At 46.3% G+C, this 27872-nt stretch overlaps 1 protein-coding gene across 2 annotated transcripts in view; it reads left to right on the forward strand.

Annotated features, from left to right (window-relative positions):
• Nucleotides 1–27872, forward strand: part of AP2B1 (adaptor related protein complex 2 subunit beta 1) — a 75476-nt gene that overhangs the window by 35395 nt on the left and 12209 nt on the right. The window contains exons 14-19 of one of the 2 annotated variants that reach the window (XM_065647285.1): nt 3131–3323; nt 13153–13194; nt 15083–15229; nt 16542–16687; nt 19161–19290; nt 27355–27439. In XM_065647285.1, coding sequence (XP_065503357.1) covers nt 3131–3323; nt 13153–13194; nt 15083–15229; nt 16542–16687; nt 19161–19290; nt 27355–27439 — 743 coding nt within the window. The remainder of the gene's footprint in view (nt 1–3130; nt 3324–13152; nt 13195–15082; nt 15230–16541; nt 16688–19160; nt 19291–27354; nt 27440–27872) is intronic. The other variant, XM_065647286.1, reaches the window with a different exon arrangement.

Here is a 27872-nt window from a genome sequence, read left to right on the forward strand (position 1 = left end):
GTCAGACAAGAAAAGCAGTGGCTGCATTCCTTACCTACCTCTCCTAGTCGAAGATTTGCCTCCATAGCAAAGTGAGCTGGGATGGAGATAGTCACTCCAGAAACTAACATTTTAGGGGGTTTTAGTCAGCTCAAGGGATTCAGTTTTTGCATGGAGTTGGCTTTTTTACCGCCATCTTTCATATACTGCATATGTGGCTTCACTCTCATAGCTAATGCTCGGAGAGTCTGCTGACCTCAAATCTTTTCTGACAACAGCAGCATTGTGCATTGCCCTGGTGCTGTTTGCTGCTAAATTACCCATTGCTTCCACATAAAACCTTCAGGCCTCCATCAGCAGCAGCAAGCTGAGGAAGCCAGAGCTGGGGCAAGGTCCGAAGGGTGCTCAGCAGAGCATGCTGTGTACTGACACTGTGCTCTAGCCAGTTTGGTGAATTAAAAAACTGAAGGGTGTTACTTAATGGCACACCAGGCTTCTCCGATGTGAGCTCACCTCATAAAGAGGCCCCATTATTGTGGTTTTCTGCTTTAGTGTTAGGAAAACGACAGTAAAACCTTACAAGCTGATGCCAAGGCCTCTTTGTCCCATGTCGCAGCATCGCAAATTGCCACTTTTGGCCCTGAGAGTCACAGTGAGCAGGTCCGCAGGAGTGTGGTTGTGGGGAGCCTGAATTTGTGCACCCGGTGTCATTTTACTGATTACTAAGCAATGGGTTTGTCCCTTTCTAGTGCTGAATGTGCATGGAAAGATACATGAAAATCTGTTAGTTTAAGGCAAGTTAAGGGTGTCCAGTGAAAGACAATCTCGTCACCTAGCTATTTGGAGTTATCTTCCTTACTTCTGCACTCCATTAACGATCATTCTGGTGGCTGACCCACCTGCTAGAGAATAAGGTTTTCCTTCAGGTTGCACAGTGAGATAGAGGTAGAAACATGGCCGTGGGGAGATGTCGCCAATGAATGTGGCTTAAGAGTCAAGACAGTGTTGTCTTGAGCAGACGGGCAGAAGTAGGTGGTTGAGTGGCGCTTTTCTGGGTATAAACCTAGGAGTTAGTTATGGTGGGCAGAATATACTGCATTGCATTTTGATTCATTTCATTTTCATTCAAAGCAGCATAGGACAGGTTCCTTTCAGATCTCAGTGGATGGGAGACCCATTGAACAGCTCACAGATGGTGAGATGCTCCTCCTCAACGAGCCCAAGTGTCATAGAGTTGCAGATGAATCCTAAAGGTGGGGGAGAAATCTCCTTATTGCTTGGCAGTGTTTCTGCATGCAGTGGCTCCCACCACCCCTGCTCAGCTATAATGCAGCTGGGGAATTTGGGGAGATGTTTCCAGGGCTCCTGGGAGAGGAGGAGACTCTGGCAGGTGTCCCCATTCCCGCACAGGTGGCTGCAGGACATTTTTGGGTTTGGTTGAAGCTGTGCATCCCTTGTGAGACCCAATATCTGGGAACTGCTGGAGGCTGAACTCATAGAAGGGCCACTTTTCCAACTCACATGGGCAAAGACAGCTGCTAGTCACTGCCCAAGACTATGAGGGAGAAGAAAGCTTATATCAAGTCTTTTTGCCCTTTATAGCTCACATATTCTTAATTTTTTTTTTCTTTCAAAGAAAATGCAGTGTTGCTTACAAATATCTTTAAAGAGGCCCATTCTGTACAGGAAATAGAAGGCTTGATGTTATGTTTGTTAACACAAACTGACTTAGCTTTGTCCTTTCCTAAATTCTTGTTGGGCTCTGGGGCAACTGCAGTTACACAAGACCTTGAAGGATCACTTTATCTCCATCAGAAGAAGGATGAGTAAGTGTTGAAGAGGTGTAGTGTTAAAGGGATTATATGCTGGGAACGAACCAAGTGTGTTCACTACCGGCTCATAATGTGCCTCTGCTCATACATGCTGTTCTTCGCCATGCTCAGGTTGGGGGTGGGAGTGGATCACGGTAACCACTTGCTCTTCAAAAATGTTTTAGGTAGCTGTTCAGCACACTCAGAAGTCTCCCTGTCAAAGGCAGAAGCAGAAAGGACAACTAATATTAGTGCTATTAGGGGTCTAAAGCTTTTAGATGCTAAGAAGCTTTCAACTGTTTCTGTCACTGCCTGGTAACTAATTCATTCTGCAGTCCTTATGCTACATCTTTTCCTCTTGGCACTGAAGTTGGGAGCAGCTTATACTGTTGCTAAAGCTTTCAGTAACTGAATAAGGATGAGGAGGAGGATCATGGCTACCCAAAATCAGGAGCTGCAATCCTCACAAAAGAGCCCTGGCGTTAAACACCTTGTCAGGACGCTAATTCCCTTGGCATTTGTGTGCAAGTACCTGTTGGCTGCAGCTGCAGTAACATGAGCTGGAAATGATTTTGTCAGTTACTGCTGGCAGCAGAACACAAAATAGGTTTTTAGTTATCTAAAATATTAGCGTCTCTGGATTTAAAGAATAAATACATTGTAATGAAATCTCCAGGAGCTACAGTCAGTCTTGCTTCCCCCCCACACACACCTGAGTTGTAAAATGCAGTGGTGAGTGAATATAAAAGGTAGCTGGACTGCTTATGATGAGAAAATTTGGAAGCTGTATAATGAGCATTTCCAGACTAGTAACTAGCATGTCTGCTAACTAAGACAAAGGGGAATTATTGGTAGAAGGCAGGTATCAATTTTAGATTGAGGTCTTTAATTAGAAAGGTGTTATAGAGCTTGGTGCTGGCCAGTGGAATGTGGTTAATCCAGATCTGGGGGGGGGCGGTTGAATTTGCAGAGCAAGGGCTCAAGTGTAATATCAGTGTCGGTCTCTGAAGAAATCTGGGTTTTTTTAATGTTTATGTGTTCTCTAGGCCCAGTGGGCTGAAAATCATGTCCACGGATTTCTTCTGAACTAGGAAATAATGGTTTTTAGTGCTGTAGTCCATGTAGTACTCATGGCTTTCTGTTTTGGAGGGGTCTGTGGTTCTGAAGGTGGGCCGATATCAAACCTTGAAGATTCCCTTCTCCGAACTGAAAACCACGCACAGCCACCGCTTGCTGTGTTTCCCCATGCTGGGAATCTGAAGCTGGAGACCAAAGGTGACTAATGTTTCTCTCTTTGACTAATGTTTCTCTCTTCTGCTTCTCGTTCCTCCCACCTGTAGCACTGATGCAGGCGACAGCCCCGTGGGCACGACGGCCACCACAAACCTGGAGCAGCCGCAGGTCATCCCATCGCAGGGCGACCTTCTGGGTGACCTTCTCAACTTGGACCTGGGACCCCCAGTGAATGTTCCTCAAGTGTCCTCCATGCAGATGGGTGCTGTGGACCTCCTGGGAGGAGGGCTAGACAGCTTGGTAAGCGGCGTCCTCTTTAGCTTCAACTGATGCAAAATAATTGGAGCTGTGCTTATCTCTGCAAAGCTTTGATCATTTGTTCTGGTAACACTTGGATCACTGAGCTCCCAGTGCTGAGTCTGAAAATTATAAATGAATATACCCAGTGCTATTGTACCAACCGTACCAACTTCCAGCAGGTTTTTCCTGCTATAAAATGAATGTTGCTGTGTGCTGTAGAGTCCCCATGGTCAGCGGATATATTTGTTCCATGCTTTTTCTGTCTATAAAGACAACCAAAAAGTTGTTTTAAGGATGTAAAGTGTCCCACTGCTCTGTAATTGATTCGGGCTCTCTTTCAAGAAGGTGTTTGTTCCACCCGGTTCCCAACCCTACTCAATTTCAGTGCAAAACTCAGGGCTGCAGGCCATAGCCCCGTGTCATCCCATTTGTATATTCTCCGGAGTGTGTCATGGTTTAATATCAGTGACATTTTAATTGCAGTTAGGTCAAGAGGGAAGCACTCAGCGTGGTCCTCCTCATGCTGCAGCTGCTCACGAGGAGATATTTTAGCATTAACAGGGTCAAGCTCCAGAATATGAGTAATTACACATTACTTCAGCTCTGGGGAGTGAGCTGGGCAAGAGCTGCAGTGAGAGAATCGCTCAGCAAGGAGACTGCGGCAGTGGAGAGGAGCTTGGTGCTGTGGTCTTAACAGTGGTGGCAGCCAGGCACTGAGAAGTGATGAATGTCACCATCAGTCTGGGAGTTTGAATGTCACCATCAGTCTGGGAGTTGTTCCCATGGGATGGAGCGCAGCATGCAGATCCTTGACACCCTGTTGACTTGTCCACAGGAGTAAGAAGCAGTTTAGATATATTTGCACCACATAACCTGAGCAAGACTACACCAACAAACATAGTTGGGTGTTTTTCAGACCTACAGTGGATTTGTCTCGATTTGGTTTAAGGTTTGGCTCGTAGTGAGCCTGGTTTAGGTGCACTTTCAGTTCTGAGTCGAGCTCTGAATAATAGAGGTAGGAGGCAGCTGGATGAACCCCAATGCAACAAATCCTTATTTGTCAAAGATACATATTTTTTTTAAGCTGCCATAATCTTACTAAAGCAGACACTAAACACATTTCCAGCGCTTCGTGAGCTAATGAACTGGAAACAGTCTAACCCTTAATGGCGTTGACGTTCATGGAGGTCAGATGTGCTTTAGCCTCTCTGCCATCTGAAGAGCAGTTTGCTTATTTAGCAGGGAGTCTGCTTTCACGCTGGGGTGGCAGGGGATGAGGGAAATGATTTAAGATGGAGTTGCTGGGAGCTCAAACAGTGAGCCCTGAGCAGTGACCTTTGCAGCCTTTGCCCTGCATTGCAAGAGCTGCCACCGAGAAACTGGGATTTTTAATTGTGTTAGGGCATTGCAGAAAATGGTGCTATCCATGGTGTCTCTCAGTGGTTGGAGTTAAATTCCTCTGTCTCTACTGTCTTTCAGTCCACTTACTGTAACCTTTGGTTCTCATTAGTGTCAGAGACGAATGTACATGGCAGAGGGACTAAAACTTGGTTTTAGAAAAAGAGTTGCCTTGCAGTTGGCGTTAATGGGCTTCATTTAGTGATCCGCTTTGGCTGTGGAGCTGTTAGTTGACATGGTACTAGGCTTTTACTTTATATTTTTTTTCAAGCCTTAAGTAAATTCATGGGGCTGTGGAGTGTGATCTAACAAAGTGATCATGTCTGTGCCTGGGGCTGCGTGGGCCAGCGCTGTCTCAGCTGAGTTACTAGATGGGGAGAGCATTAAAAAAATCCGAATGATGGTTGGTTTATGGTTTTTTGTTTGGGGTTTTTTTGGTTGTTGTTTGTGGTGGGGTTTTTTGTTTGGTTGTGTTTTTCCTTCCCCCCCTGCCCCTGAATGCTCTCTCTTGGAGTGCTGTTGCATCAAATGTCCTGTCTTCTCCTGATCCCTCACAAGTATAAGTGAATCTTTTCCTGATAAATCTCTGTTTTCTCTGTTTTTTCCTTCCCTAATAAGCCTAATTAGTGTACGGGTGGATGTGATCTGTGTGTTTGTTGTTGTGGGCATGTGTTTCACAAGCAGCTGATTTAACCCTAACCTGATATTAGCTAAATTGCTAGGCAGTGTCTCTTGGCTGCATGGCTAATGTTAAGCCATGTTTTTGCAGTGCCAAAACCAGTCCCAAACGGCAGGTACGCACATGCGTGGTTCCTGTATGTGTTGGGGGAGTGAGACCTGTCCCAAGATGCTCCCATGAAGAAGGGCTGAGCTCTTCCCACTTCCCCAGGAGCCAAAACCAGCCAGGAGCTGGCAGTGGCGGTCACTTGGGCTGCTTGTGCAGTCAATTAGTGGGGTTGAGACTGAAATAAAATCTCCCTCTGACCTTATCAGTGTCCTGCCTGTTGATGTATTGATAGGTGTCCTGACTGGCAGTGTAGCAGTCCCTTCTTCTTTCTCCTCCAGATATCTTATCCACACACTTTATTTTATATGGTTGCCTGATTTATTCTGCTTCAAAGTTTCCCTTCTCTAAAGCTTAAGAGTATGGGAACCAAGCGTGGCTGCAGACTGACGTAAAGAAGGGTTGAGTCTGTGTTTTCCCACCAGGGCTTGGTCTAGTGTAATTTTTTAAGGCTCCCAGTGATGAAGTTTGTACCACCTCTACTGTTGATGCCTGTTTTCTGCTCATCACTAGCAGATCCCTTTTTGGATCCGAGGTGAGCTGAGAGGAATCAGGGGAACACGAGATATTCGAATGCTGCATATTCTCTGCATTGTGCCTCTGGCATCATCTCTCAGCCTGCACAGGGATGTAAGTTGCTCCGCTGCCAGAGCAGAGCAACCCAAACCCCACTTCCATTTCCCAAGCAACTGTTTAATATGTAAAGAAGCCTAAATAAGCCTCTCTGTTACAGTTAGAGAAAATGGCTTGGGATGTGCTAGAGTTGATGCGTGAAATGATGTTCTGTTGCTGTGATGGTGAGATTGCGTCAGTACCGTGAGTGTCACAAAGGCAGCTGAAGGTCTGGAAGAGGCTGCTGGCAGGGTCTCAGCCAGTTTGTCACATTCGCTCAGTGTCATGTGTCAATCCCCTCGGATACTTATTGCAGCTTTTGTGTATTTGATGATGCCTTCTTTTCTTTGGAGGGGATGTCTGTCCTCAGAGGGATGCTCTTGTGGTGAAAGTCCCAACAGGACTAACCCAGAAGCATTAACTTCCACAGCAAATGTCATTCTACATTTCCACTTCTTAAACTATGGAGTTTTTTTTCTTCCAGGCATTTAAACAGAGACTACATGGTATAAGACTAGATAAACACCAAATTAATATTGTTCACTTGAATTTTCCTCAGCATTGCTAGATATTTATTCCTATGATCAGTGAGACTCCAGCTGCTCAATAGGTTAATTTCTCTAGTGAATAACTCCTATTTTATCTCCACAGAGAGTCCTGTAACTGGCGTTAAATGTAACATGCATATTGTGTATGCACAGAAGCTGAGCATGTGTTAACAGTTTAAAAGGGAGAAGAAAAAGGACCTTTAGTACAAGACCAAGATATACTTTGCTTATAACCACGACAGACTCGCTGTATGACTTACGGAACGCTGTTCTCTAGTGAACAGAGCCAGCACTGAGTCTGCTCCAGGTTGTGCCCCTGTTTACCATCCTGGGCTGATCTTGTTCTTCTCTGCTTTGCTCTCTTTTCTGTAAAATGGTGACCAAGCCCACTGTTACAAAGCTGTCGGAGATGTCCAGCACCAAAATGTGAAGTGATGATAGCAGTCGCTAACGTGGAAGAAGCAAAACTTGCTTGAACAGCAGATCGCTGGATGCAGAGCTGTGCATGCTGAGAGCTGGCGTGTGATGCTTCATCCCCTTAAAGCCAGCTCTAAGTGGCTAAACTTCACTCAGGTTATAGGCAGCCCTCCAACTCCTGGTTTAGTGTTGATGCAGCACTTTGTAGGATGTCTATCCGTGCTGTAATGAGCCAGGGTCATTTTGCCTTTAAACATTTTTGTGTCTTCTTTTGCTCTGATGAAAATCCATCGGGCACGAGAGCTGCGTGTTGCCCGGCACATCGTGCGGCTCGCTGTGAGCCCTTGTGTTTGGGAGCTGGGCGCTGTGGCCGGGAGCCAAGGAGGCTGGCTTTAAACCTGAGGGCAGGGCAGTAAATCTGTAGGAATGGACAGGCTCGGATTGTCTGTTATGTAAGGATTTTATTTAATACTCTAGCCTGCTCATCTACAAGAATATTATTGATTCAAGGCTGGCAGCTGGTCAGACTGATTTACATCCTGGATTGTAAAGCTATTTGATAAACACTGGATATCCACGTTCATCTGTAATACCTGGACTGGTTTGGGCTGTTCCAGGTGGAGCTGTGCCCCTCTGTGGGATCAGGGGGTCTGACCCCATGGTTTGGGGCTCTGTCCCACCACTGCGCTTGCTCTGAAGCGTGATGGAGGGCTGGGAGCTGAGCACTGGCTCACCCTCTACCCTCTCCCGTGAGGTGTCCTGGGCTCTGCAACCTGGGAAGAAACGCTTGCTCCAGCAGTCCTGGGTGCCTGCCTGATAAAGGTGACTTCATTTACCTTTTCCTGGAAATACGGTGTGTGAGTGGCTACGCGAAGTCAGCCGCAACATCCATTTACGCAGTGGATGCGATGCTTCCCCAGGGTGCTCCTCCAGCCTCTGACATGGAGCTGAGCGTCTCCTTTCATCTTGGCTGTCCTGGTTTGATGAGCTACAAAGGACATCTGTTAGGACTTCTGACAAAGGGCACGTGTCCGATGCTGATATGGAAAAGGAGCTCTTCTGGTGGGTCGCTCATTCATGTCTGATTAAAGGCTGTTGTTGCTGTAACAGTAATGGGACTGCTAAAGCTTTGTAGAGCTGCTTTTTTACACTTCAGAAGATGAAAATGGTTCATACTTGGTTTCATTTGCTGATGGAAATCATTCAGCAAGGCAAAGCATTAGTAGTAAGTGCTACTGAAACTGGCCATGGTATTGGCAGCATGACCTGTCCTCCACCACCTTTGACACAGCTGTCCTTGATTTGGACCATAGCCCTTCTGCTTGGCAAGCCTGGCTTGACAGCATGAAAACAGAGAAATAAAACAGGCAGCAAATGAGGTGCTGAAAATGCCTGTGTGTGAGCCACAGCGGAGTCTGCACCGTAATACCTGCAGGAGGTCAGGAGGTGCAGACCGTGCGTGGTCTGTCCTGCAGCTGAGATGTCTCTGGCAGGATTAGCCCAGACCAAGAGCGCTGTTAGCAACCGCGCTCTCAGCAGTTCAATCAGCCCATCGCCTGATTCTTGTCCGGTAAATGCCTTGTGTGCCGTGCTGCTGTGTTACTGAGTGCCTGCTCTCATCTAGCGCCTTGAGATGTGATGCTTAACTCTTGGTTTGGGGTGTGAAGGAGGGAGGAGGCAGCAATTGTCTCCCCTTAACCCATGAATTATGGCTCCATGAAGTACATAGCTGCTCCGAAAGCCATGGCTATGCTATGGACGCAAGGCAAAGGGTTGCTGAGTAGTGATTGTTGCAGCTCCTGTCCCTGGCTCCACCCTCCTTGTTAATTTTTGAAGCTCCTAAATGCCTCACGTCATGTTGCAGAAGTGACTGTAACCCCTCCAGATCACATGAACGCTTCAGCAGAGTCACTTCATTACAAGCTGCTGTTAAGATGCAAATAAACCCTCCTAATGCAGTAACTCCAGCACTGCTGCACTTCATAAGTCAGCATAACTGCTTACACGGAGCTGAAATTACAGGACAAATACTCTTCAACTGCAGGGCAGCCGCAACGCTGTCCGAGCCAAAAGTAAAGACACCAATGCAGTTTGGGAAGAGCTGCTAGTGCTGGTTTTGTTGATACAGAGTCAAGCTCAGCCTGTTCTTTAAACCCGTGTGGCTGCTCGAGTGCTGTTGTGTCAGGATGGGTTTGGAGAGAATAAAGAGAATTCCTGTTTGAAGAACTTTATGTGTTTGGCCAAAGGCTCTCTGTTCATCTTCTGAAGCCGGCAGCTCTTCATCCTGGACAGAGGCTTTGTGCTCCTCAGCAAGAGGCAAGCCTGCCAACTTTGGGCTAAGGATCAGGACTTTGCAGTGCCACAAGTTTCCCTTGGCCATGGAGTGGCCGCCCTCCTGCACCCCACCTATATAGTGAGTGTTTTGGCCGGGGTAGGGCTGGCAGCTGTATTAGCGTGGTTCTCTCCTCCACGGGGCTGTTGCCAGCTCTCATATCAGGCAGGTTCAGGTTGTCCTTCCAGCAGCAGCGGCTTCCCACCCATGAGATGAATGGAAAGGGTTAACTGTAGCTGTCAGCCCTGGGGAATTGGTTCAGCAGCACTTCACGCCTGACTAATCTCTGCTGCCTTCCTTCTGCACTCTGCCTGTCACTCCAGATGGGAGAGGACACTCTGTGGGTAATTGGTTCCTGTTCCCTCTGTCTTCCTCCTTCCCTCTTACTCACACGCATCGCTGTTACCGTCTCTTCTGTCATTTTGAGTTTCGAATAAAGTTAGGTCTTGGGCATTTTGCAAGAGGATTGGGTAAACCAGACCTGTAGTTTCTGAATGGGGAAAGCATTGGTGCTATAGGAGGGTGACAGGCAAGAAAAATGGAGAAGAGGACTTCTGTGCTGCTGCAATGGGCAGTGCACCCTGATCTGATGTGGAACTGATTAGTTCTTTATTAACTTTCCCCCATTTTATTTCTGTTGGAGTAGATATGTTGTCACTTCTCTTTTCATTATATAGATAGAGCCAGCTCTGCCTGCAGGGACCTGGGGAAGCTGCCAGCTCCTTGGGGTTTGCTCTGCGCTTTGTAGCACGTGTTTGCAGCGCTCGGCCGCGCATACAGGAACTCGGAGGGTGGCAGGCCGCTGTGTGCAGAGCCCTTCTGGGATTAAAGTCGAGCTTTGGGAGGAGCAGGTCAGGCCATCCCTGCAAAGCAGAGGTGTTGGGTGCAATCTAGAAATTAAAGGAGGTTCGTGGTAAATTCTCTAAGCCAGTGAGTGTTGTTTTTTTCTCTGCCTTGTAGGGGGTGAGAGCTGGAGTCTTGACTCAAGACAAGCAATAAATCTAAATTCCATTTTTCCCCCAAGGCCTGACAGCTAGGGAAAATGGAAGACTTGGGGACAGCTTGAGGAACCCAAATATGTCATTCCTTTCCTCCTTCACAGTGAGTGCATGCGAATACCAGTGTACGGGTTTCTTCGGGGTTGGATTCCTAGCCTGCAGCTTCTCATGATGAGTGCAGTAGGAAATGGTAGAATAGTTAACATCTGGCTTGATTATGCAGAATTATTCAGTCATTTCCATAACACCCTTTGTAAAATGCTTGCTGCTTGATAAACCAGTCTTTCTTCTGCTTCAGACAACAGTACCAGAAATCCTCCGTGCATACAATAATATCTGGAAAAGAACTGGATTCTTTGCCTTTTTGTCTTTTCCTCTGGACTCCACTGTCTGTCAGTATAAAGCGTGAAGTTCATCTGCGTGCAAGACTATGAATAGGAATGAGGTGTAATAGTTGCATTTATTACTCCTCAGTGAGCCAGTAACAAGATGTAAATGATCTGATATATTAATCTAAAACATGGCTTGGCTTAAAGAGCAGTCTATAGAACAAAACTCTGCCAGGCTGTTTCAGTGACGGAGACCTGACAGTGTAATAAGCCCTATTTTCTAAGCTCAATGTTAATTGGATTTGCATCCTCTGGCTGGCTTCCTTTGGTCTGTGGCTGATCCTCCTTTTGACTTTGGAATCGTTCACTTTTGTCTGTTATTTCCTAAGTAAGCCAAGAAAAACTGGACTTTGTGGTGCACTGCTGTGGTCAGCCAGAGGATGGGGTAGCTGTATGAAGAGGTGGCTGTTGCAGAAGATGAGACTTGTCGTAGAAATTTCTGCCATGACCTCAAGTAGGGATAAACTGAGTCTCACACAGGAAAAAAGCTCTTAAGGCTTCTTAACAAAAGGCAAATTGTGTGTGATTTGTACTTCTCTAACACCTACTTACGGTAGCTAGTGTTACATCAGGTGGCTCCTGTGGGGACTGGGGGAAGGAGAGATGCCAGGGGATAGAAGGGGGATCCAGAACAGCACAGGGATTTGTCAAATTTTACAGGTTTTCTTGGTGGCTATTTATCATCCAGTAAGTCACTGCCTTGCAACTTTGCTGCTGTTCTCCAGGCGTTTAATCCTTTTTTAATCTGTGCTGTGAGGAAGTATGAAGCTTTATGGTATCTCTCAACCAGCATAAAATATATTTGTCATGAGATCTCCCAGGGAACAGGCTGGCAGGGACCAGGACAAAGTTGGGTTTCCAAGTCTTTTGTGCAGAGGGAGAAGGTTGGAGCTTTTTGGCTCTAAGCACAGGCACTCCTGGAAGCCTTCAGCTATATAGTGTGGTTTTTTTCAATATCTTAACATATCAGCATGTATCTGAACAACATACCTAGAGCCTTTGTTGACCCAGTTTGTCAAATGCTGTTTTAAAGCAAACAAACTCCCCAAACCCTCATCAAATAGAAGAGCAAAGCCATCTACAAGGCTGTGGTGTTCCGATCTGTCAGTCCAGCCTTTTCCCCGTGGGGCTCACTCCTATTAATACCTTGCCCTTGCACTTGCTTCATCCTCCGTGCATGTTGTCAGGGCATGATCCGTGTCTGAATGCGACCAAAAAAACCCCTGCACCATGCAAAAAACCCTACCATGGTCTTCTGAACAAGAACCGAGGACACGAGAGCTTGGAGATGTCTCTGTAGTGAGCAACTGCTGCAGATCAGTGCTTGTTTCCTCCTGGCTATCAGTCATCTGTCAAGTGCTTTATAAATATTCACGGGAGTGATGCTGTTCTTGCAAACAGCACTCGTAGCCAGCTTTGGAGCCTGTCCTGATCACCGAATTCTCTCAAGCGTGTAGAATGGTGTGGATGTTTAAAAAATGTGCCTTATCACCAAGAAAGTGGTTTGGATGCTTTGTAAAGGGAGGTCATGGTAGGACAGCTTCGGGTGGGCTGCAGGAAGGTTTGGCAGAAGAGCTTCAGGGACCATTTAGTGTTTGTGGAGGGTTGTGCGGGTGGTGCACAGTGGCTGTTTCAGTCGCTGTGTAGCTTGGCAGAGATTGTTACTGAAATATCCTAGTGCACTGTAAGGTCTCTTTACTATTCGAGTGGCCCATTAGATCATGAAGCTGTTTCATTTCCTGTCTAAGGGAGGGGAGAATCTTCAAAGGGAAGACAAAGCCCCCCTATCTGAGCTGTTGGAATAGCCGGCATGCATCCCCTTCTCTTTCTTCCTTGTTACTGAAAAGAGCTGCATGTCAGAGGAACGTAGCCAAGGTGCCTTGTGTTTTCCTGTAGTTCGTAGCTGTTCCCTAGAAAAATAAAGCTTTTGGGAAGTGAGCTTCCTGGCAGCTTTATTTTTATTCCATTTCACAGTTACCCCACTGGGTTTTGTGGAGCTGCTCAGGACTGTCGGCAGCCAGCGTGGTGGGTTGAAAGGAAAGCGCTGATGCATGAAACATGAAGAATTGTGCAGAGTTTGTGGTACGGATGACAGGCGCAAGAGGGCATGAGCTTTTGTTCTTATTAACCTGCAAAATGCTCCTGTCCGCAGTAGGTGTGTGGGGTAGTTCTCTGAATTGCTCTGCTCGCGCAACAGCAAAAAAAAGCCGCTCTGTTCCCTGTGCTTTCCCATCATTGCGTTTCTATCTGTCCTGTATGGCAGTGTGGTCAGCTGAGCTCTGCTCTGGCCATCTGACACTTGGCTTAAATGAACTCGGTCTTTCTCTCCTCTCTCTCCTTCTCTCTTTCAGCTTGGCAGTGACCTTGGCGGGGGCATTGGAGGAAGCCCGGCAGTAAGTGCCATTCCATTTTTTTCCCCAATTTAAGAAGCTGCTCAAAGCTCAGGGTTTTTAGGTGCAATTTCACCCGGTATGTGCTGGAAGATGCTTAAATCACTGAAGATGTTTGAAAGTGGACAACTGCAACTGAAACACACAGCTCCCCACCTATGTTGCTTTGAGTCCAGTTGTCGCCTGGGCTTTCCTAAGAGCAGCCAGGGCCAGAGCTGATGACTCTATCTGCTTAGCTCTTCTTTCTCAGAGCTTTCAGTTTGAGCACCAGCATTTGCTTTGACAGTACCCCAGTCCTTGTGCAATTGCTTTGGCAGCTCTCTACTCACAAAGCCTGTTCTTTTGTAACCCTAACCCAGCGTCACCGTGGGCTTGTCTGATCTCAGTGCTTTTCTCCTCCCAAATGCCACGTAAGATTTTTTTTTTTTTTCCTGGACATCAGGATCGGGTGCTCTGAGCTTTCCTACCACGCATGCTGAACTCCACCTGCCACTGGCCTCCTTCTCTGTGCCTGTACTTTGTGAGTGTCCCGGTGCCCAGGGTGCTCGCCAGGACATGGGAGACTTTCAGGCTGCTTCCAAAGCACCCTTGACTTCCAATGCATACCAGCTTCTTCCAGGAAAACATGGGGAAAGGATGCAAGATGACTTGGACACTTGGTGGGTAGGAGAAGGGAATGTGCCTCCAACCCACGGCCAAAAGCAATCTCCTGGACAAAGCCCCAGCCCCTCTGCCCAGGACTGTGTCACCAGTAATTCAGTGAGGAAAGCGTACTCAATTCTGGAGTGAGGGCTTTTCAGAGACCCTTGTCATGGCTGTGGTCATTGCCTCTCCTTCTTTCCCTGTGAATCTGGCATTTCTTTCTACCTTCAGCATGAGGGCAGAGGAGAGCCAGTGGTACAGGATACCCGTAGCCCACAGGCAGCACACGCTGGGACGTGGGAGTGAGTTACTCTCTAGAGATCATACCTGCCAGGTCTCTGCCTCTGGGTCAGCATAAACCCCCCGAGCAGTTCTGTAAAACCACCAGTCCTCCCTGTCCAAAGGGTTGGTTGAAACTCCACATCTCAGGTGGGTTCCTGAACATGGAAGAACAGTGAGACTTCAGACCCAGGAGTGTCACCAGTGTTTCCTATTTGCCTGCCTTGGTCATTCTGCCTGTCTCTGGGCAGATGACTGTGGTAAATCCTGTTCTCAAGCACATAATTCTTCCTGCTCACAGTATGGAAGAGAACTTGGGAGCCTAACTTGAGTGTGACTGTCCTACCTGGAGCTGGGCACCTAACAGTTAATATTCTGGGTTTGGTGCCCTCATTTTAAGTCCTGAGAGGGAAAAATTGCCCTTCTTGCAAAAGGTTGTCCTCTGGCAAACAGAGACAACTAGTTCTGCTTCATGTAGTGAACCTTTTCGACCACAGTGCTGAGAATGCAGAGCTCTGGCTTTGGGTGGGAGTACACAATACAGTCATGACTCCTTTGCTATCTCTGGATATGCAAAATCTTGCAGATTCCTGAAAACTCTCATAGTTGGGGGAAGATCCGAAGCATTTTTTCTTTTCCCTGGGTTTATGAGGGTAGATTCACAAAGCATGATGTCTGTATGAGAAGAAGAGATGGAGAAGAAAGGTTCCTTTACAGTAAGACTAGATAAGTGGAGCTGTAAAAAATTATGTGAGAGCTATTGCGTGGTAGAGGTGACAGCCGAGTGTAGGGATTAGTTGCCAAGAGCTTTGGAATTCAAATGCATTATTTAGCACTATTGATAATTCAGCAGGGAAGCTGCAAATGGCTTTAAAATATTTAGGATATTGCCCGAGTTCATGCTTTATTTACTAAGTAGTGTTCTTCATATGTGATGTTAATCAGTGCCTGTTCTTTCTAACCCCTCCAGGTGGGCCAGACCTACATTCCCTCCTCTGTCCCAGCCACCTTTGCCCCTTCGCCCACCCCGGCAGTGGTGAGCAGTGGACTCAACGATCTCTTCGAGCTCTCGTCTGGTATAGGCATGGCTCCTGGAGGATATGTGGCTCCAAAGTCTGTACGTAAGGAAAAAGAACACCCTCAGTATGTTGCCTTACCTTGGGCTACAAAAAATCTGAAATTGTTCGCTTGAAATCTGAAATCGCTCGCTTGTCCCCCTTATTGTTGGTCTCTGGTTCTGCCGGGGCACTGCAGTTCAGCTCAGTCCACTCAGTGATGCCCTGGGCTTTTCCCAGGCAAAGTAACAGTGTGTTGGAGACCATGTTAGTTGTTAGTTTCAGGCTTCTGGTTTTTTAACACTTCCCTAGTTTTTTCTGTAACAATATTATTCTAAAGAACGGCTTACATAAGATATGAGAATTTCAATTTTGTCAGAGCAGCTTTCCTGGAGACCTACTTCTTAGCAAGTTTCCCCAGGAAACTGAGTGCAGGATACCATTTGCTACAACTATAATAGAAGTTTTGTTTACTTGGAGGAATCGGACGTGACAGTGAAGATAAAATCACATGATTGGGATGAGCGTGCCGCAGTGTAATGCGGATAAATGCTCCGTTAGTGACAGGGATCGCAGATGCTCTGGCTGAAGCGTGCTTAGTCTGAAGGTTTGTGAGATGCAGAGCATGGTTCTGGTAACAGGCTGTGGAGTAGCCACAGGGAGCTCAGGATTAGCCTTTCATGCCTGAAAGGGAATAAACAAAAATTAGCACCATTATTAAATAGTCGATGGATGAATAAACTAAAGTCATCCTATGAAATCCAGGATCTCAAGGTACTGCAGAGCTTACTTAAAGTTTTTGGTCCTTAGCTGCTTGCCAGTATTACACCATATATAAGACTAAGTACAAAAGAACCCAGTGATTTTGAGCTAAGTACTTCATTTTGCACCACTCAAATTTGAGTCTGGGTTTTTCCCCACAAAGATGATTTGGGAATCCAGAACCCGAACAGCTAATAGTATCAGCCCTATGATGTTATTTGGTTCAAACTTTAGTATTGTCCTGCCTCTAATAGCCCAGCAGATCTTTGGAGAAGCCTGTCCGTCAGCAAATTTGGTAAGTCTGGTATTAGTATGAAGGACACAGGCTTTCACCGTTTCTTCTGCACACTAATGTTACAGTATATTTGAATTCTTATGTGAGTGCTGGGAACACTGATTAGGAACAGCAAGCTTGTTTCTCACTGGTGAGCTTGATCCTTTCAGCACCCCATGTCTTATCTTCCCCATAGTGTTTCTTTAGCATTTGTGGACTTGATGTGCCAATGCAGCTGAATTTCCAAACTCAGGACTCTGCTGTTGTTTGGAAAACTGTGCTTGTTTGTTATCCTCAGGCCAGACTTCTCATGTTGAATGGCTTCTCTTGTGTTCAAGGTTTGGTTGCCTGCAGTGAAGGCTAAAGGACTGGAGATCTCAGGCACATTCAGTCACAGGCAGGGACACATCTACATGGAGATGAACTTCACCAATAAGGCTTTGCAGCACATGACCGACTTTGCCATTCAGTTCAATAAGAACAGGTAAGAAATCAATTCACTTTGTCTGCTGTGTTGTGAAGGTTGTATGCCCCTATGAAAGGAGTCTGTCTGCACTGCTAGAGATAGGGAAGATTTTCATGTATAAGTGTAATGCAGTCATGCAAACATCTGGATGATGCAGCCTGAACTCTCCATCACACCACAGTTGTGTGAAAGGGCTGAAAATACAGACTGATAAATCTGTGAGGAAACGGGCAGCAGACGGTCCCGTTATTTTCCTAGCTCTGAAACAGCATCTGCTCCATTTAATCTCTGCAGAGTTCTAAAGCAGCCTCATGAGTTGTTAGGCAGGTTAGTGGTTTTATAGCCAGTAAGTGCCCCGAGGAAAACAAGAGCATAAACAGGCAAGCGTTGGAGCTGCACAAGTATCAATCTGTAATGCCTCTGCCTCCTGACTTAATTGCTGTGCTGCCCCTCAGATTGTCTGGAAGTGCGAGTCTCATTAGTAAAGCTATTTGTCAATGAAGAAGTTGCACGGTAAGAGCCTATGGCATGTTTGGGGTTTTTTTCGCCTGTAATTGGCAGCAGAAAAATTTTGTCAGAAGAAGCAGCCGCTTGAATGTTTAGAGCATATGGATTGTTCTCAGAAACCCATCTCAGCCAAAAGGCATGACATGGCAGTACAGCCCCGGTGTCTTCCCACAAGTACCCTTCCCAGTCAGAGGGCTTATCTTGTGACAGAAATGTTCCCCATATTTCTTAATATCCCTTCACTGGAAAAGTATTCTCTATACCAAAGATCCACTGAAATAATCTCTTTAGTATCGCTGTTAGCCTTGCAAATTTGGGATTTCTTGGGACGAATAACATTTACTTACGAAAGACATAATGCTAAGTAAGTCTTAGTAAATGTTCTCTCTGGACTGCTATATTTTCTGGAGAGTTTTGCTAAGCTGCTGTATGCAAATGTGTCATGAAATTGGCCTGAAAAAAAGCTGGTTTGCTTTCATTTTTCCCTGTACATCAATCTGTATTCTAGCCACACCTACACGGTACTTCTCAAGGATGTAAGAAGTTTAAATACAGTACAGTAGACCAGCAGTTTCTCCTTTTTGCAGCATATCAGCACATGCTCCATGTACAATCTACTACTGTTTACTCTTCTACAAATACTGTTCTCCTGTCACTGCTTTCCACTGTGGCTGGTGCATTGGAAAGAGCTGTAGTGGGCTGGCGCTTTAGGTTTAAATACTGAGGTTTGTGATTGAGAAGTTTCTATTGCTTTTCCCCCTCTCCTGCTGGTGCTAATCGCATTCACTGCAGTCTTGGGATAAAGCATTAAAAAAAAATAAAAGAAAGCTAGAGCTGTAGTATCACAGCCACTTAGTAGCAAAAAGCAACTCTGTTTTCCCTCCCAGTCTTAGGGAAAACACTAGGGCTTATGTCCCCCAAGGTGAAATGGCTGCAGAAGGTAAATCACGTTGCTAGGCCCTTGCTGAGAATATTCTTATTTCAGCTCCCTAGAGCTGAAAACTAAGGACAACAAAGAATGGAGCATCTGCTGGTTTGTGAAAGAGTGACATACCCAATACACATGCAGCTGACTCTGTGCAGAGACGGTATCAGGTTTTTAGTGCGTAAAATAAAAAATAGACGCCTATACATCTTTGCTGCTGTAAATACTCTGTCACCTCTGGGCTAATGTGAATTCTGCTAAAGAGAAATGGGGCCATGAGTGGACACCAAAACTGTCTTTTGCATCTGCCCTTCCATCTGCTTTCGAAAAGAAGCCAGTACATCGTACAGAAGTGTGATGTTAAATGTTAGCTGCTTTTCCTCTTTACAATGCTAAGCAGAGGTGCCCGTGGAATTAAACGCTTCTTGGACTGAACGGGCAAGTAAACTTTCGCTTTGCTACGGTGGTATACGTCCCCAGCTGAAGGAGTCTCAAACCAAGCAATAGAGCCAGACACTGCCATTCGGGACTAGACAGCTGGCTGCGTTGATTCATTTGTTCTATAGCGCTCTGTTAGAAACCATGTACTCCTCCTCAGCGATGTGTTTGTTCTATGTTGGCTCCAGTTCTTTCTTTCATGGCTCCCAATGATATAACAGCCATGCAGTGTGTGATATACTCTACTTCTAGTGCTCTGCAGCTCCGTAAGAGGCAGCCCGCAGGCTCGAGTTGAGTCCAGGTGCCGCTCCTTGCTGGGCAGGCTGCTGCTCGGCACGTAGACCAGTGCTGTGCGGGGAATGGAAGTGTTCCCAGATGCTGGTCCCCTGGGTAGGACGGTGCTTGTTGTCAAGGAGACCGACCTGATTGAGTTTCCCGTGCCTTGTCCTGCTTTGAGTGTCTGCTGTGGTGCACATCGAGAGCTGTGTTCCTCCCCGGAGTAACAGCAGGGGCAGCTCAGGGGTAATGGGAATATGAGCCAGCTTGTGCTTGGCGGAAGGGGAATAGGTGTTGGGCAGTGCCCGTGCTGCTGTCATCACCTCTGGTTTTTCTCTTGCCCAGCTTCGGGGTCATCCCGAGCACCCCCTTGGCCATTCACACACCTCTGATGCCAAACCAAAGTATTGATGTCTCCCTGCCCCTCAACACTCTGGGACCAGTCATGAAAATGGAGCCTCTGAACAACCTCCAGGTAAGGATCAACTCGTTCTGGGTGGGGAGAGATCAGCAGCTGCTCAGCCCAATTTGGCTCCATGCAGTATGATAAGACTCTAGTAACAAAATACCATGTGTATGGGGTAAACTGGCAGACCTCCTGGATGTGGGCCATGAGTCCAGCCAAAACAACTTCCTATTCCTTTTTCTAGTCTCTTCCACTGAAGACTGAAGCAAGCACTTCTGGAATTTTGTGAGTTTGCCTTTTCAAACACCTCAAACGCACTGTTTGCATCTGTGTAGATTAAGGTCTTTGTCTGCTCCAGTAGCACTTTTCTGTAAGCTGGGCGTGAGGTTTGGTTGGGCTCACGAACTGGAGCTGGTCTGAACAGAGAAAGCGCACGCTTGTGGTGGAGCAGGCGGCGAGAGCTGTCAGCAAGATCGAGACAATTAAAGGAATTTCAGGAAAGACGACAACTGCTGAGTGATTAGTATTTCTCTAGTGCTCTTAACTTCCAGAGTGCTTTACAAAGGCATTGGCACATCCCTGCCCCATATAGCTTAATCCAGTGCAAACAAGACGTGTTCTGGGAAAGGCAGGGGAGAAGTGACATGAGCAGATGATATTTCGTTAATGAGGCTGTTGGTGCGTGTTGGGGACAACGTTCCCTAGAAGAAGCTTTTTATCAGATTAGGCTGCCAAGCTGATAAAGGCAGGACAGATCCAGGGAGGTGTTTACCTCTGGTTTGGACCAGAGACTGCCTCCTTCAGTCCTGGCATGCCTCAGGACAACTCTTCAAGTTCTCACCAGGCAGAGAGTCCTGCCTGGAAAGCAGGTCTTCACCACCGCTGCCGTGTGCCTCCTGCCTCTGCTCTGTGGAGATGGTACTCCAGGATGATTTTCCCAGTATCCCAAAAACGTGGTTAATTTGCGCTGTGGCACATCTCACTAGCCTCACGTCTTCAGGAGATGGAACTGGGTTGGGTTCCTGTAGCGTAGCCGCCCATAGAGGGGAATATTTTGAAGCAGCTCATTCTCTTTTTAGATGAAGAGAATGCAGTGGAAGTTACTATTTATTCTGCCTGAGCAACTGTTTTTTTCCTTTCTTTTGACTTCCATTCTGGGGCTTATGACTTATTGATGAGTCTTTGGGCAAACAGCTCGAAATAGCTTCTCTGGCACTCAAACGAGCAGTCCTACACCCCGGCTCCGAGCTCAGTCATGCGATGGGGGAGCGTGCGGACAGTGAATGAATTACATGTGCTTGTCTTCCACAGAGGGCCCTTCCAGCTTGTGGAAAAGCTGGATTCCCTCTGCATCCAGGTCACGGGGATGAGGTTGCATCACTGCATGTGGGTCAGCTGTGGTAAAATCTGCCTGCTGCTCTGAAAGAAATTTGGAAGTCTCTAGGAGGCGACAGCGCTGATCTGCCTCCGTAACACCAGGGACCCTCTCAAGGCATTCTCAATTTGCTGCTTCCTTTGATCAGGAGGGAAGTGAAGTATTTGGGTTATTAAATCTCTAAAGGAATTGGAAAACCAGTTTTGTTTCTTGTAGCATCTTCTGCTAGAACAAAGCAAAGAGAAAACAAGCAAGGAAACCTCCAGCTACCTTCTATTGAGACAGCGAAGCATTCATTAGTGCCAGACTTAGTTGCTAATTTGCTAGCGCTCTCATTGCTATCAAAGTTGGCTGCCCTTTTACAATTGGGGAAGCTGCCATATGGAGTAATAGTATATTTCTCTGCAAAGAGTTGAATCATGATAGCAGATGCCAAGTTAAAAAGAGCACTCCCCTTACTTTTTTGACAGCAGTGGGTTTGATGGAGATCTGTCATTGCCCTGACAGCCAAGGCTCTGGTTTTGTTTTGTGAGTTCATGTAGAAATTATCTGTCTTGAAACAGTCAAATGGTTTTGGTGACCTACTTAGGGAACAATTTATAGCATAATATAGGAGTAGAGAATACAAATGTTCCTGTATTCATTGAAGAACCAAAACACTCATCAAGTTGAATTTGCTTAATGTGGTTTTTCTGAGCTGGAGAACATGGAAATAGATGCAGGGCTGGTTTGAACCTGAGGACCTTATGTTCATCTCCTGTTCTGAATGTTGGTTTGTTTTGTTGGGGGTTTTTTTGTTTAAGTAACAAGAAAAATAAGTCCTGAAGTAACCAAACTGATAGTTTTCAACTTTTTATCATTTTAATTAGAAACTTCAAAGACTGGTTGTGCCTTCCTTAGGCAACTATTTCAGAAGTAATGAATTCAGGTCTTGTTCAGGTTATTTTTATTACCGTTCCTAATCTTTCACCCAATACAGCTGGCTTAATCTTAACATTTGTAATTGTGGAAAGAAACTAAAATATTTGAGAAGTTAACAGAAAAAACATTTTTGCAAGAAGATGAGGAAGACTGAAATATTTTCAGAGGCTTACTTGGGTAAAATATAACTATGGTTCCCAACTGAAAAGTCTCCTGTTTGCCAGTCTCCTTGCATCTGTGGTAATGAATAGCAGGCTTCTCCCTCCCATCCCAAAGTTGTGATGATGATTTTCTTGACCTGTTGATTCAGATTCAGCCGCCAGTCAAGCAGTGATTTATTGAAAGGATAAAGCCAAAGTTAGACTGGGCACAGCACTGAACAGACTCCAGGCTGATGACATGTAGGCTGTTACGGTTGTACCTGGTAGAAGAGATGGGGTGGATGGGGTATCCACATGTGAGACCTTGAGCAGCTCTCAAAAAGGAAAATAAATTCTGAAATAGGGATTTGCATTGGTGAGGAATCTTCTTTCCAGATATTCCAAATTTGACTTGAAGATGAAAAAGTAAGAAAATGCCTGGGATGAGAGCCTTTCTATGCTGAAGAGAACCACTGTTCCTAATAAATGGCCTTTTAAGGGCTGTGAAAGGCTGTGAAATCAGAATACTCATTGTTTTTTTTCATTTGGGTACATGAGAATCGCTCCCCTAACCCTGGAAACGCATTCTCTTGGGATCCACATTTGAAATTGATGATCAATGTGTTGCATTCCCCAGTGTTACCTCCTGTCAACTGCCAGGGCTGTTTGTTACAGCCACTGAGCATGCAACTGGAAGAAGCATAGCTTCAGTTTCCCAAAATGCCTGTAAAATGATCTGGCTAGTATTGAAAGGGAAGGATCTGCTAGCTGCTTTTCTTTTTGAAAAGTGACACTTGGAAATGCAGACCTCTCCCTTGCTGCTAGGCAATGTGAGGTGCAGAACATTGTGTTTTGTTTTATTTTTTTTCTTCCAGTGAGTTTGACAAAACATTTCTCTAAAGGCAGATGAAGGTGGAGCTTCATCATTGGAAAAAGATCAGTCTTGTAAATGCACTAGATCATATTTATCCTTCCATGCTCAGTTCTTCCGTAACTCACCACCTCTGCTCCTCCACTCTTCAGTGTCTCGCTTGCAATGCAGAACCGCTGGAGCTCTCGTTCATCAGACGTGTTAATGTCTTTCAGGTCACAAATGCAGAGCTCTTGGTACTTGGAAACAGATTTCACACATTCAACTCAAGGCTGAGAATCAGGGTTAGCAGCAAATCCAGCCAGCAGATGTTCTCCCTGCAGAGCCTGCTCGATAAGTGGCACAATATCTGCTTGTGTGTGAGCTGTGTCAGAATTACTGGACCAACCACCACGGAACAGCCTTGGGTAGCCAGATGTGGAAGGTGCTTTCTTGGGTTTGTTGCCTTGGTTATTTTTTAACAGCCTCTACTAGTGAGGGTCTTATTCCAGCAAAGAAGAGAACCCTCCTGGGCACTCCCTGAATTAAGGACTCAGATCACAGCCTGGTGTCTGCGACCAGTTCCTAGCTCAGCTGCAGAAAGCCGTTGGCTTGACTGTTAAGGGCAGGTCTGCCACATGGCGCAGCACATTTGATATAATGTACATTTTGAACTTCAAGTGCAGCCAGGCACACACGAGAGCACAACCCTCCCCGTAACTCGCTGTTCCCTGACCATTGACGCACACGGAGCTGACGGCCGCAGCCAGGACACGGCACCCAGCCTGGCTGGCTAGGCTCAGCGCTGCTGCCCAGGCTCCACGCTTGTGCCTGTGGGTAGAGCATCCGCCTGGCAGCGGCTCTCGAGCATCCGTAGGATCCTGAGAACCCTACCTGTCAGACAAAATGAAGGGAGATAGCTAGCGCTCCCCGGGGGCATCTGACAGCCAGAGCGGCAGACAGTCACAGAGTAAACCACGACCTTGTGCTGGCAGAGGTAAAAAAGACTCTGCAGAGGAGAGTTCTTCTCGCCTTAACAGTTTGGCTGTTACCAGACTCTAAAGCAAAACCCAACTTGAAGTAAATCCTTAATTTAGTGTAAGTGCTAATGGGATTCGGAGTGGGTATGTTGTGTGCTTGCTGCTGATGGAAAGCATCTGTGTTGCTTTCAGGCTTGACTTTGAAAGTCGGTTCTTATGCTCAAGTCTGGGATTTAAGGCATCAGAAACCTACACTATTGAAGAAAATAACTTAGTGTTGTTCTGATGAGGTACCTCTTCCCCAAAATACCACGTGTTGGCTGTCAGAGGGTTGCATTGCAAGGAAGGACATCAGAAGGGTGCTCATGCTGCAAGGTGAACCAGCATAGTCCAGGGGTCATTTCTAGAGATGCTGCTTCCTCCAGTCAGATTGTGAACAAGACATAAGTGACTGGGAACACTGTGCCAATTTTTAGCAGTCTCACACCTTTTCAGCAGTGAAGCATCAAATGAAACTCTGGCACCTTTTGACTTTTATCCCTTGGAAGTTTCGTACTCTGCTTGACTAAATTCACAAGGTAGTAATACTTTTTTTTGCTCCTTTCAAAACAATCACAGATGGAAAGCCATTTTTATTGAAAACGCTTCTGTTTCCATTCTCAAATGTCTGAAGCTGAAGGTCTTGTTAAAGATTTAATAGTTCATGTCCGGGTCAGCAAGTTAAAGCTGCAAACCCACAGGCAAAGTTAGTCTGTACTAGAGGATTTATTGGATGCAAATGGAGGTTCCTTTCAAGCATGTCAAACCCGGAGAGACTTCTCAACTACTGGTATCACCTTAGATGTCATTGATTGTCTCAGGTCTGTGTTCCCACCTAGGGAGCACTGGATTTTTTTGGCAAGTGGCTGTTGTTAGCTACTCAGTTTCTCACAGGCACTGCGGTGGAGCTGCTTTCTGCCTGCGGTTGCTTTTGTAGCCTGTCAGATGGCATTGGACGCTCCTGATGTGGCAGTGCAAAGGTTGAAGCATGACCTTGGAAAGCTGTTATCAACTGGCAGGGCCTCTTAGCCTCTTCTTGGGGCAGGTTTCCCCATCCAGGTATCTGCAGATGCCCTTTCATGGACCAGATGTTGGGGACCACAGTGCTAACAGTTCCTATCTGGCTGTTTCAGGGGGAGTATGTGGTGTTGAACGATGGAAGCGAGTCTTGAAAAGCTTACCAGTCTTGTCCCAGTGCAATAGGTTTAAGGAGACTGTAGCTTTTTCCTTTCCTGTTTGCAAAAGTTATCTGTGACAGCTGGTTTCTGCATCATTACAGATACTTGCAAGGTGGCACATGATGCATTACCGAACCCAATGATGCGGTTCGAGAGGAAGGCTGGCGTGTAGTTTGCTTTTATTTGCTGGGAAGAATTGCACTTCAGAGCATCTTAATTGGGTAGCTCTCCAGAGTATAGCCAAAGCAGCTTACTCAGTATGTTTCTGCAGAGTTGAGAAGCAGGTCAGCAGATACCTTTTTATAGCATTCTTAAAACTGCAGGGACGGGGTTAGCATATTAATTTGGAGTGTGCCTCTAGAACCGTGACTGGCGAGAAGACTCTGCTTTCCAGCCCATCTTGTAAGAAACTGCTGTTGTATGGCAACAACAATTAGCTACAGAAGCGAAGTAATCTCTGTTGTTCTAAGGCAAGGCAATTAATCATTAAATCAGAGTTGGAAAAGATCTTGGATCACGCAGTGTATTCCCTGCTATGCTTTGTTGTTTTGCTACCGTTCCTCTTATTGAGAGCATTGTCAAGGCTGGTTCTAAATACTTCAACCACTGGAGCTTCTCTCTTCCTCAGGAGAATTTTGTGCTGCTTAATAATTCTCACTATCAAGTTTTTCCAGACGTTTAGCCTAAATTTCTCCTCTTCTGGCTCATCTCCATGACTCGCATCCAGGCGTAGCATCCAGAATGGCCACACTGCTGTCCTTTCCCCAGCTCTCCCCTCCCAGACTCAAAGGTGCATTTCTGGCTCCTCACCCAGTCTGTTCAATCACATTTTGCAGAGGTGAATCACTTAAGTCCATCCATCAACCTGCTTTTTCCCCTCTGGCTTCGCTGCCTATAGCTCGAACACTGGACACTCCAACTCCTGAATGTGACGCCAGCAGCCAAAGCATGTGACAGCTCCCTATTACAGAGGACCATTTCTATTTTTTTCTAGGTTACACCATCATTTGCATGGTTTTAGTGGAGTTTAAACTAATCCCTTCTTCAGCTGGTTCGCACTGTGAGAATTAAATATAAACTTCAACCTTTGGTGATGGCTGAAAGTAGAAGCCCCACAAGGCTGTCACATCTACGCTTCTGCTGTTCTTTGCACTTCTGGGACCTCCCCAGTTGCTAGAAGAGTTCATTCAGGAGCTTGATCTCTTACCAGTTGTCCTCTGGCTTGCACGCATGTCTGATCAGCTGACTTGTGTTTGAATTCTCTGGTTTATTCCCTTCCCTTGTCTATCTGCAGCTGTTTTTACTGACATTTGGGGGTTTCCTAAACCTGCCACTATGGGACAATAGGTTTTCTCAGCAGAACATTAATGTATGTAATTATTAATGTGAACAGAGTTTGTCTTGGCATAAATCTCTGTAGCAGCGAATTTGTTTCTTTGGCTCAGCATTTAGCTTGGTCTGGTTTGTGTTTCAGCTGGGTGACAAATTGGAGAACTCCTCCTGGGGTTTTTCAGAGGAAGCAGGAGCTCAGACGGCTCCTGAAACTCAGGGCTCCCCATGCAACCTCAATCCTAAGGATAAGTTTCCTTCATTGCAAGCCAACGGCAGGTGTCTGCTGAACTGTGCTCCCGTGACAGGCTATCGATATGCAGGATGATGTGAGGAGAGCGTGAGAGGCATGGAAATAAAGCCCAGAGCCACCTTTTTTCCGTTCTTTATTATGACAGTGCACTTTCTCAGACCTCCACTTTGCTCCTGCTGTACTATCAGCTCTCTCAGCCTGGGGAAAGCTGCAAGTGAGGTTGCTCTCTGTGTTAGCAGAGATTAGTCGGTGATGTGGCAAGCACGTGTGATAAAAGGCAATCCAGTGGGTCTCCCTGGCTGGTGGAGTTTAATGACACTGAGAATTAAGTCTTTTGTCAAGTGATCTCTTTTTACCTACCCTGATGGCTCTGTAACAGGGCTTTCTTCTTCCAGGAGTCAACACCCAGCACGTGTGATGGATGGATGGATAGATAGATAGATGTGACAAAGGTAGAGGCAGGAGACTTGGGAGATGCTGCAAGGAAGGTGCAGGCAGTGGACCAGCTTCGGGCTTTCTAGAAATTGTCCAGGCTGAGATAGGAGCGATCAAGGAGTCTGCATGTTCAGACATGACCGAGAGCTGGGGGTGAAAATTAAGAATACACAGGGGTTTGGAGCTGGGGAATTACAAGAGCGAGATGGCAAAGAGGGGTGATGAAGAAGCTCATGTGTGATAGGACAGACGTGCTCGTAGCTGTGTGCAGCCAGGGGAGGTGAGCGTACATCAGAGGTGGAAGAAGCAAGGGAAGGGAGAGGCTGAATGAGAGCAGAAAAGAGCAAGGATGTGACCCCATCAGTGCAGCTGGCTCTCAAGCAGCATGGTGAAATGCTCGTAGGAGAAGATTGTGTAGCTTTTAGTGAAAATGGAGTGAGCCCAGAGGGGCAGGACTGATCTGTGTCTGAAACTACCCAGAAGCAGTAGTCTCACGTTCAGAGCTGGCCTCTGCTCAGAGAAAGCACTCCGGGGTACGTGGGCAGGCAATGAGACCGTGCAAAATCTTGGGATCCCTTTGGACTTACAGCTGATAGAGAAAATTTAACCCCCTTGTTTCTTCTATTATAACAGGTGGCTGTGAAAAACAACATTGATGTCTTTTACTTCAGCTGCCTGATTCCTCTCAATGTACTTTTCGTAGAGGATGGAAAAATGGGTGAGTGCTCTTAGGTCTGTGGTCAGCCTCCTTCAGCCAGGCTGTGCTTGCAGTGCCCAGCTGGGTGCAGTTGTCCCATGGCTGAGATTCACGTGGTCTTGACCTTGACCTTCTTACCAGTTCATCTCAGCAGCCTGAATTAATCTGTAGGGGTTTGGTAGCCTGTCCCTGTTATCCTGCAACTCCAATAGTTGTCAGAACCCAAGTTCTCTGCTCTGATTCTCTCTACCAGACAAGAAGTGGATTCGTTTTCTTTGAGGCTGATTTTTGGGGGGCGTTTTTGGGGTTTTTTTAAGGTTTGGTTCACTCAATTGGGTCTAGGATTTGCCTCCATATCACTTTCACTGTAGTTCATGTGTTCCTGATCACCTTTATTAAATTGTTGTTTCAACTGGCTGGAAAGTAGCTTGAAAAGCATCTTTCACTATAACGT

The sequence above is a fragment of the Caloenas nicobarica genome, chromosome 17, assembly GCF_036013445.1.
Source record: "Caloenas nicobarica isolate bCalNic1 chromosome 17, bCalNic1.hap1, whole genome shotgun sequence".
Lineage (NCBI taxonomy): Eukaryota > Metazoa > Chordata > Aves > Columbiformes > Columbidae > Caloenas > Caloenas nicobarica.